This window comes from Papio anubis, chromosome 7 (assembly GCF_008728515.1).
Source record: "Papio anubis isolate 15944 chromosome 7, Panubis1.0, whole genome shotgun sequence".
Classification (NCBI taxonomy): Eukaryota; Metazoa; Chordata; class Mammalia; order Primates; family Cercopithecidae; genus Papio; species Papio anubis.
Window position 1 is genome coordinate 86,701,219 of NC_044982.1, and position 11,504 is coordinate 86,712,722.

An 11,504-nucleotide genomic window follows, 5' to 3' on the forward strand; every position below is an offset into this window, starting at 1 on the left:
TTATCCTGTCTTTTTTTTTCTAAACCTGTGTGTACAGCTTTGTGGTACACACATCTCTGTGGATATTGTTTATCTTTCTCTCCATCTTTTCTCCTATTTTTTTGTGTATGCTTTTCTCTTTTTTGCCTCTGTTCTCTCTTTTGCAATTATCTTGTATTTCTAACTTGGTGTCTTTCTGGGACTGTATTGTACAGATATGCTTTCACTCAAGGAAAATGGTATATGTTAGAAGTTGCAGCACCGATTATAATAGGAAGGAAATCTGCTAAAATGTTATCTACCTCTCTTCATCTCTGTCCACTTTTAAACGTCTCTGACTGCATCTCTGGCTGACCCGGGCATAAACATGAATGAAAGTATATTTGACTGTGCATTGAATTGGCTTTATTAAATTTAAGTTTGGTGTTTTAACTTTAATGTGACTCAGAGGGATGGCATCTTTCTTTATAATGTGTTACAAAAAGAAAAAAATCTTACATTGAGTTTTTTTCTTGTATGATTAAATATTTTTATATTATTTCATTAAAAACCAGAAAGATCATTATCCTATAGCAGAACTTAGGAACCACATATTCAAAAAAATCACTAATACAATAGAGTATTTCTTCTTTGATTTGAGAGGCACTCCCCTGGAGGAACTGGCCTACAAGATGCACAAAATTCTTTTTATTTAAAGACAAATTTTGAAATGATAATAATTTAGATATACTGAGTTAAATAAAGCATTATTAACATTGAATTAATCATTAATCATTTTGCCTAATAAGTGTATGTGCCATTCCATTATCACTGTCACTGATAAAATGCCAAATTCAAAACCCTAACATCACTCAGTGGGGTATTCACTGGCATGTGTTTTGAATATTTAATCTTTAAAATGTTCTTGTGTCTGTCTTTGTCTAATTCTAGTTGGCAGACTAGTAATTCCCGTTGGTAGAACTCTGCAGACTTCAGGTACTGGTAAAATCCCAAAGCACATTCTCTGTTGCATTAATTGTATTACAAATGCATAGAGATTTCAGAATCTATAATATTCCAACATGAGAACATATATTTAAGGACAAATTCTGAAATAATTAGCTAATCTCTCTTTTATCTGACAAAAGAATAGCCACTTGTTTGAGAGTAGCATTTGGCTCCCAGCAAGGTAAAATTTTTTATTGTTCTTTACATTTAAATTAAATATGGAAAAATGAAAAAAAAGAAGAAAAATTATACTATTTGTCATGGTTATCTGCTGCCTTGAAATTTATGAGAACAGAATTATGCTGCAGAAACAGAGTAAGGGTGAGTTCTAAATTCAGGTGTTCAGCACTTTTCTCAAATAAACCTGTTTCTCAAATAAAGCTCCTAGTATGTCTAATACTTAGCACTATTTTAAGGTGCTAAAATTTTTAATTCTAGTATTATTTAAAAAATAAAAATACCAATTGATTATGGAGATTCACCACCTGGATTTCAATTTGTATATAATACAAATGACTGATTTCATCTTTATCCTAAACCAAAGGTAAAAGGAAGGAAGAGATAAGGAATCACAATCAGTCAAAAAGGGTAGGCTGAGTTTCAGAGACAAACTTCACTGACTTCACAAGTTTGGAAACCTCTGGTTCCACACTCAGTTACATGTGTTTCTTCATCTGCACATGGTTCTTATATCCAGCAATATAAGGCTCAGAGTTAGCAATCCTAAAACAAGAAAGACATGATTCTCAAACATGTCTGAATTAGATAAGGAAAACTTTAGTTAGACTCTTCCTGGAACCTCCACAGTTTCTTACTCTGAAATCCACTTAGATTCAAGCAGTTATCACCTCCGTTGGAATTAATCCCAGGGCAGTGACAAAAGATCTACTGACATAGTATCCATTTGTCATTTTTTGCTAGAATGTATTTATCACTGAAGGCTTCCTCTCTTAATTTACACAGATGTGGATTAGCTCCTAACCACCTAATTTGATCACCATATTCCCTCTACTCTGTGAAGTCAAAACAGTGAATGTATTATTTCTCTTCAATAGATGCAAAATACAGATATTAAAAGATTAAATGACTTGCCTAAGGTCAATAATTACATTAAATAACTTGCCTAAGTTTCCTCAAATTGCAGATATGGTAACTCAGAAAGTAAAATAATTCTCAAACCAGAGATCTATTTTAGAACACCAAAATAACTTGCCTCATTTTTATCAAGATGAGTTAAAAACAGACAAAACATGTGACAAAATCTGAAGTAATTAACGAGTGATTCAGACAGTAAATTTCAAAAAAGATAATATTCAGGAAGTAAGGCTTAGCACTGGGGAACAAGGAAAGCCCTTCAGGTCTGTAGAAAAAGTCATGGAATGGAATATATAGGAAGCACCTAACTACTGTGCTCACCCTACCTTCGAATAGGTTAAGCAATTCATTATTTCAGAATCAGTAAAGGGTAGGCATTGAACATATTTAAGGAGAATATGTGTAAAGAACAAGGTGAAACATACTTAAGACTGAAAGAATGTAGGCAAATGAGAGAAAGAAGAAAGAGAATGATAAGGAAGAGAGCAAAGAGGAAGGAAAAGTGAGGGATTAGGAAGATAAACTGCAAGAAAAAAATTAAAAAGCAAGTAACGGGAAACAGGAGCTAAAAGTGAATGTAAAGAAATAATTGTTGTAAATGAGTATATGAAGACAGAATTAGCAGGAAGAGAATGGGGAAGAATGGGAAACAAGAAAGAAGCAAGAGAAAGTGAATGAGGAAAGATAAGGGACTGAGCTTCTAGGATGGTGATCAGGTCCCCAGACACTTGGCTTCAGGAGCTGGTCTGAGAGCAGTCTGGAACTGAGATATGAATAGTGTTGCCTGAAGATGCCTGCTGCTCTGTAGTCTGGAAGGGGTTGTGGGGGACAGTATGGTGACCCTCTCCACTTATGCATCTTCAGTGCCAAAGGACTGTGCCATATATGTGTGTGTGTATGTGTGTGTATATGTGTGTGTATGTGTGTGTGTGTGTGTATGTGTGTGTGTGTGTGTATAAATAAAATAAGGAAGGTTAGATATGGTGACCATTTAGGTTTCTGTCTTGGCCTACACTGACAATGTCTCTTTGTCTTATCTGACTAGAACAAGAAGTTTGCCCATGTGAGATCCATTGTTTGGTGCTTTTTTTTTCAGGAACTCATTTTGTACAGAGGAATACCCATCTAATGCATATATGTCCTCCATCTCTGTGATGAATACTATTTGAGAACCAACAGAACAAAAGGTACATAAATGAGAACAGAGGAAAGAAGAAAAGTGGATTAAAAATGTTAAGTAGCATGGAATTTCATCTGTTAGTTAACAGAGAATAGAGGGAAATAGCAGAAAACAGAAGCAGAGGAAGAGTGGGAGAAGCTGAAACTCTCAGCTGCTCCCTGTGTCTTGGAATCCTCAACCTGGAGAAGCATGAGATAACTAACTATAAATGAACACCTGGAATCCACAAAAGGTAGGACTAGGGGAGGGATCTTCTGACTTAAGTTCTTAAGACCAGGTTTCTGTAGGCAGAGCGAGGTATAAATGTGGAAGCCAAGTGGTGCCTAAGTGGGTAAAAAAGAAAAGGAAATGCCTAAACTAATTTGAAGAACACCAAAATACTTTTTGCCTAGTTCGGTTTTCTTAGATTCACTATGTGTGTATTTATACAAGACTGAATAAATATTTGGAATGCACAAATATGTGCCCGTGCATTTGCTGCTAGTTACGAATGTTACCAGTCACATAAAACAAATGTTCTGATGTTTCCTAATAGTCGTGCTGTAAAATGCTAATATGTCACCTACGTTTCCCATGAATTTTCTTATGGATTTTTAAGGCTGATTTTTCTTTATTCTTTTCCTCCCTTCTCTCTAGTTCCTCTTTTTAGGGATGCCATTAGTAATTTCTGTCAAATTTCAATTAGGAATTTATCTCCTTCAGTCCTCCTTCCCCACATTCGCTAGCACTGCTTCAAAAAATAAGTTATATTGAGATAAAATCAGCGCATTATAAAATTCACCATTTAAAGTATACAAATTCAATGGTTTTAAATATGTTTACAGAGTTTGTGCAAGCATCAACATGTTGTAGCACGTATCAGTACTTCCTTTTTATTGTCATATTGCATGATATTGTATCCACAGCACTTTTGAAAATAAATATTGTATGTAATCAAAAGTCATGTGTAACATTTGTATATGTCACATTATAGCATTTTGTTATAATGAGAAATATTTCATCTTTGAAATCATTCATTCCAATAGTGAAACATGCATGGTATCATCGTATGTGAGTATTTATTTATAAATTGTTTTATAATAATTTCAACATAATAATTAAAATACAATCACAAATACATTTTTTAAAACATAGCTTATAATAATATACAGAGAAGTTCCATTATTTTTATGCACCCCAATGGATTATCTTGTGCACCTCCTTGGGTGAACACATCTAATTTTGAAGATTAGTATACAGACTAAACTTTAATTCTGGATTTCTCCCAACATGAACAGAATACTTATTTAGACAAAGTTATGGCCAGAAAAGGGGGAATATTTAGACATGCAGCATCATATTTACTTAAGTGCCTAAATAAAATATTGTCAATTGATGAGACACTAAATAATTCCCTAAAAAGTATGAACTGAGGAATAAATACCTGCTTTCTTCTATCACTTGATAATGAGAGAAAAGAAAGCTCATTGGAAGTTTAAAACTTGTCTGCAATTGCACTTTTTATCTCTCAAATGAGTACATCAGATTATATGTTCTGTATGGCCAATTCCAGCTCTACTATATTTTATTTTTATTAGCTGAGATAGTCAACATCTTTTACATATTCTGATAAATTTTGTATTATGCAAAAATGTTTGTGAAAAGAATATCATTTGGCTCTCACTCTGAGATCTGAAGAATAAGTAGGTTATGGATCTATAGAGAGCAGATGAAACTGAATTAGTATTAACTAGAACTTAACAACAGGTTGTAGAGCAGATTCAGAGTGGTACTCAGCTAAGGCTATAATGAGGGAAGTCCTCCAAGTTAAGAGAAATATACAGATCTTGCCTGCTATCCTGCTGACCAGTTTGAAGTAAGAATGCACAAGAGCACCAAAGCAGAACAATGTGATGGGAATAAGCAAGGAACAAATTTAGAAACCAGTCATATAGGTAACAACCAGGAACCAAGAATTCCATAGGAACTGAGAGACAGAAGCAACTGTGAAAGCACTTTATTCTGTGACAGGAAGAAAAGGAACTAAAACCTAGCAAGTAATCTAACATTTAGAGACAGTGGACCACTACTAACAGCAACATAAACAAACAAAATAGACAAACTTGATTATGCTTAAGTTTTGCTTTAATAAGACAACTTCTAATATCCTTCAAGCAAAGTAGCCTGGGATCCTACAGGAGTGAAGTTATCTAGAAGCATGAGGTTAAATGGGCATGAAAATGTGGCTACAGAAAAATATATTTCATTTTAGTGAGGAAAAAAGAGGATGAAGGATAGAAAGGTTAACTCAGGATACAAGACAGTTATGAGGCGTAAGTTGTCTTCAACTACGGAACGTTGGTTGGAACAAATAATGTTCTTATCTGGAGAGGAGATACAAAACAGATGAAAAGGTGGTTATGACACATAACAATTTGCCCTATTTTATTCTGCAGAGTGAGAAATGATGGAAACAGAGAACCTCACAGTGGTGACAGAATTCATTCTTCTTGGTCTGACCCAGTCTCAAGATGCTCAACTTCTGATCTTTGTGCTAGTCTTAGTTTTCTACCTCATCATCCTCCCTGGAAATTTCCTCATCATTTTCACCATTGTGTCAGATCCTGGGCTCACAGCCCCCCTCTATTTCTTTCTGGGCAACTTGGCCTTCCTAGATGCATCCTACTCCTTCATTGTGGTTCCCAGGATGCTGGTGGACTTCCTCTCTGAGAAGAACGTAATCTCATACAGAAGCTGCATCACTCAGCTCTTTTTCTTGCATTTTCTTGGAGCGGGGGAGATGTTCCTTCTCGTTGTGATGGCCTTTGACCGCTACATCGCCATCTGCCGGCCTTTACGCTATTCAACCGTCATGAACCCTAGAACCCGCTATGCATTATTGTTGGCTCTGTGGCTTGGGGGCTTTACCCATTCCATTGTACAAGTAGCCCTTATCCTGCACTTGCCTTTCTGTGGCCCAAACCAGCTCGATAACTTCTTCTGTGATGTTCCACAAGTCATCAAGCTGGCCTGCCCCGATACCTTTATAGTGGAGCTTCTGATGGTCTCCAACAGTGGCCTGCTCAGCCTCTTGTGCTTCCTGGGCCTTCTGGCCTCCTATGCAGTCATCCTCTGTCGTATAAGGAAGTACTCCTCTGAAGGAAAGAACAAGGCTATCTCCACATGCACCACCCATATTATCATTGTATTTCTCATGTTTGGACCTGCTATTTTCATCTACGCTCGTCCCTTCCAGGCTTTCCCAGCTGACAAGATAGTTTCTCTTTTCCATACTGTCATCTTTCCTTTAATGAACCCTGTTATTTATACGCTTCGCAACCAGGAAGTGAAAGCTTCCATGAGGAAGTTGTTAAGTCAACATAAGGTTTTCTGAATAGAAGAATGAGAAAAACAAGAAAGGAGAAAGTCCAGTTGAATTTAGCTAAATCATTCTCTTATTCATGCATTGAATCTGTCAGTCATTTAGCAAATACTATAATTATTAAGCACTTCTCATTTTCAGGTACTATTCTAGGCATATGAATAAGACAGGTACTATTCCAGGTTTCCTAGATTTACATTCAAGTGGATAAATACAGGTTAAACTATTAAATTTTAAAAACAACTATAGTATCAGAAAGAAATAGTGTTCTGTAGCAAGCAAAAAGTGGTATTATGCTGGAGGTTATCTGGGGAGGTGGTAATTTCCTTACTTTTATTTGTTAAGTGAGGTCTCGTGTGGTGTTCAGCTGATACCAAGATGATCTGAAAGAAGCAACCATGCAATTATCTGGGGACAGAAATTCTAGGCAGAAAAAATGACTAGTACAAGGATCCAAAGATCTTATGAGCTTCTTATATTTGACGACCATAAAAAGGAAGAGAGTAGCTGTACGGTAGTTAGTAAATGTGAAAATGGCAAGAATTGAAGTTGAAGATTTTGGTAGGGGCAAAATTCTGTCAAGCATTTTAGTCGATAAGAAGTTGAATTTATTCAGATTTCAAAAGGAGATCCTTGAAAGATAATAAACAGGAGAGTAACTCTCTAATGTTTCCTATTTGACTTAAGGGAAGATCCTCAAGATTCTGATTATGGAACTATAAGTAATAAAATATCATTAAGTGGAAAATACATGCTACTAAGTATTATTTATGTCAACACTTAAAAGATATAGTTATTTTTTCTAATTTGATGGAGAAAATAAAAGCTGTTATATCTCATCAGAAACTGTGAAAAGACAACTTAACTTTGTATTTCAAAGTTTTGTAGAGTTTTATGGTTATTCCTAATGGGTATTTCTTTTACTATTAGAGAAAAACTTGAGTTCACTTACAAATTATTTCATCCTAAACACAATGACAATAGTTATATGTAATACAAGTTATTATTTGGTTACAATAACTAAACCACTCTGATTATTTGAATAGGCATACATAAGGCATTAGATACTTTCAAATCACTGAAGAACTATAAGAGCAGGCTGTAGACTTGGCTTACTAAAATAAATTTCTAAACATTACCAATAAATTGGTCTATATAAGGAGTAACTGTCCCCACAGCAATTGTGAATGTAGGGAATACATAAATCATTTTTTGACTGACAGTTCAAGGATTACAGCATTTTAACCATTAGCCTGTGATCAGGAAAATACTCAGCATTGCTCTAGTCCTACTAGACATCCCTACACAAAATGGAAACCTTACATTTTGTAATCTTTCCACTTCCTTCATTTTTAAAATTTTCTTCTAAAACTATTATTATTATTATTAATGCCTATATAACTCAGTGGTCTCTCATCCAAATATTAACCAGATCCAATACTGCTTAGCTTCTGAGATTAGGCATGATCCTGCACATTCACTTCCTTCATTTCTAAATTTAAATATTGCATAAATGAATTAGAGTCCTGAGACTATATCAGAGTCTGATTTTAAACCTGGCAGTCAGTGAATGAGCCAGAGATTGACTGAGTCTTATGAAACCTGAAAATCAACTTCAACTCCACAAAACCTTTATTTAAATTAAGGTGGGGCTTCTTAACTTTGGCACAATTGGCATTTTGGACAAAATAATTATTTGTTGTAGAAGGCTGCCCTGTGCATTGTAAGTTGTTTAGTAGCATTCCTGACCTCTACTTACTAGGTGCCAGGAGCATTTTCTTAGTTGTAACAACCAAAGATTTCTACATATTGCCAAATGTCCACCAAAAGGTAAATATTTTACAATGAGAAATACAGCATTAAGGAGATTTATTTCTATTATATACAAGATGTGTGAACCTTCTTTGCAGGAAATAACATGAACTGGAGCCTATGCAACTTACAAATTGTAATTAATAATATCCATAATTTAATAAAAATCATAAGAAACACCAGAAGAGTGAAAAATAATTTTCAAAACACAGAACAAAATGATAAATAATTGGAATATCATCAGAGTCTATCCAGAGTATGAAACTGAATAACAGTAACATTATAATAACCATGACTAGTATATTCAAGACAGTAGAAGAAAAGGTGTGATAAATAGATAAAAGGATAGCAAATTTCACCAGAGAATTAGAATCCATAAAGAGAAGTAAGTGAAAATCATAGAATTAAAAAATTTTGAAATTAAAAATTCATTAGATGAGTTTAAAATCAGATCAAACAAAGGAGAAGACTACAGAGTGTGCTGGAAGTGAAATCAATAAAAATACTAAAATTAAGAATGCAAATAGGAAAAATGGAAAAATACAAGAAAGAATATTACAGATGTGTGAGATGCAGTGAAATCTCATATATATATATATTTCAATTACATATATATGTCATTATAGATATAATTGAAGTCCAAGTGGATAGGCAAACGAGAGCATGAGAAAGATGAAATATTTGAAGAAAGAATTAGCAAGAACTTTTAAAACCTGATAAGAGACAACAAGCTACAGAAAAAGAAATATACCATGAACCACAAACAGAATAAACAGCAACAAAAAAGACCTAAACACATCAACACATGACAAAAAAAATTAAAAATAGAGAATCTTAGAAGCAGCTGGGATGAGAGACTGTCCTTTAGTTTAAAGGGAACTGATAAATTTCTTCATAAAAGAAACATGGAAGCCAGAGGAAAATGAAAAAACATCTTTAAAATGCCCAAAGAAGATAATATCAACCTAAAAATCTATATGAGATAAAGTAAATCATTTAAATAAAGATGAGATAAAGACATCTTATGACAAACAAAAATGAGAAAATCTGTTGCTTAAGAACTTCTAATAAATAAATATTAATCACAGTTCTTCAAATAAAAGAAAAGACTCCTGGAGAAAAACACTAAATTAAAGGAAAAAATAAAGAAGTAGACTGGCAAATAAGTTGGCATATGTAAATAAGTATACACTGAATATTGACTATACAAGCAATAGTATGTCTTATGGAATTTGCTATAGATAGATACATAAATATACTATGTAAACATTTATATATATATGCCTGACAACAGTTGTAAAAAATGTAAAAAAGATATAAAAGTGTTCTGTGATTCTAACATAAGAAGAGATTTAGTAAAGCTAATAAAGTGATTAGACTTTAATAAGTCGAGGATTCATGTTGCAACCTTTAAGAAAGTTACCTATACAAAGAGTAAAATAATTTATAACTGACAGTTACACAAGGATTTTTTTTGGAAAAAAATAACAAAGATTATTGTAAAAGAATGCAAGAACAAAGAGAAAATAGAGTACATAAAATGAAAAAATAAGATTGTAGCTAGAATGACTGATGTATCACTCTCTACATTAAAAATAAATAGATTCAAAACTTCATCAAGAACTGGGATTTCTAGATTTTTATTTTTTATTTTTGTGGGTACATAGTAGATGTATATACTTATGGGGTACATGAGATGTTTTAATTACAGGCATGCAATGTGAAATAAACACATCATGGAGAATGGGTTATCCTTCCCCTCAGGCATTTATCATTTGAGTTACAAACAATCCAATTATACTCTCTAAGTTATTTAAAATGTACAATTAAGTTATTATTGACCATAGTCACCCTATTGTGCTATCAAATAGTAAGTTTTATTTATTCTTTTTATTTTTGTACACATTAACCATCCCTACATTCCCCCTAACCCTAACCTCATTACCTTTCCAAGCCTCTAATAAGAATCTTTCTACTCTGTATCTTCATGAATTAATTGTTTTAATTTTTAGCTCCCACAAATGACTGAGAATATTAGAAGTTTGTCTTTCTGTTCCTGGCTTATTTCAGTTAACATAATGACCTCCAAATCCATTTTTGTTTTGGCAAATGATAGGAGCTCATTCTCTTTTATGGCTGAATGGCACTCCATTGTGTATAGGTACCATATTTTCTTTATCCATTTGTCTGTTGATAGACACTTAGGTCGCTTCCAAATATTGGCAACTGTGAATAGTGCTGCAACAAACATGGGAGTGGCGATATCTTTTGATATACTGATTTTTTTTCTTTAGGGTGTATACCTAGGAGTGGGATTGCTGAATTGTAAGGTAACTCTATTTGTAGTTCTTCGAGGAACCTTCAAACTGTTCTCCATAGTGGTTGTACTACTATGGAAATTTCTTAAATAACTAAAAATAGAACTAACATAAGATCCAGCAATCCCACTACTGGATGTCTACCCAAAGGAAAAGAAATAATTATACCCAAAAGATACCTATACTCTTATGTTTATCACAGCACTATTCACAAAAGCAAAGATATGAAATCAACCTAAGTATCCATCAACAGATGATTGGATAAAGAAAATGTGATATAAATACACAGTAGAATACTCTTCAGCCATAAAAAAGAATAAAATCATGTCTTTTGCAGCAATATGGATGGAATTGGAGGCCATTATTTTAAGTGAAACACACAGAAATAGAAATTTGAATATCACATTTTCTCACTTAACTGTGGGAGCTAAGTAATGTGTACACATGGACATAGAGTGTGAAATGATACACAATACGCACTTGAAAGAATTGATGGCATGAGGCAGGTGGATGATGAGAAATTACTTAATGGGTACAATGTACATTATTCAGGTGATAGATACACTAAAATCCCAGACTTCACCAGTACACAATTATTCATGTGCTAAAATTCCTCTTGCACCCCTTAGATTTATACATATTAAAAAGAAAATGAACAAGATTATAAAATGAGCCAAAGATATGAACAGAAACCCTACTAAATAATATGCATAGATGGAAAACAGTCATACAAAAAGTTGTTCTCAACATCATATTATTATCAAACTTATAT

General features: G+C 33.7%; 1 protein-coding gene across 1 annotated transcript; it reads left to right on the plus strand.

Moving 5' to 3' along the window:
• Positions 1 to 1,438: 1,438 nt before the first annotated feature.
• On the plus strand, positions 1,439 to 10,503 carry LOC101004218 (olfactory receptor 4N5). Its single transcript, XM_021933348.2, has one exon. It carries the CDS (start codon positions 5,685 to 5,687, stop codon positions 6,612 to 6,614), a length of 930 nt encoding a protein of 309 aa, XP_021789040.2. The 5' UTR covers positions 1,439 to 5,684; the 3' UTR covers positions 6,615 to 10,503.
• The last annotated feature ends 1,001 nt before the right edge of the window (positions 10,504 to 11,504 follow it).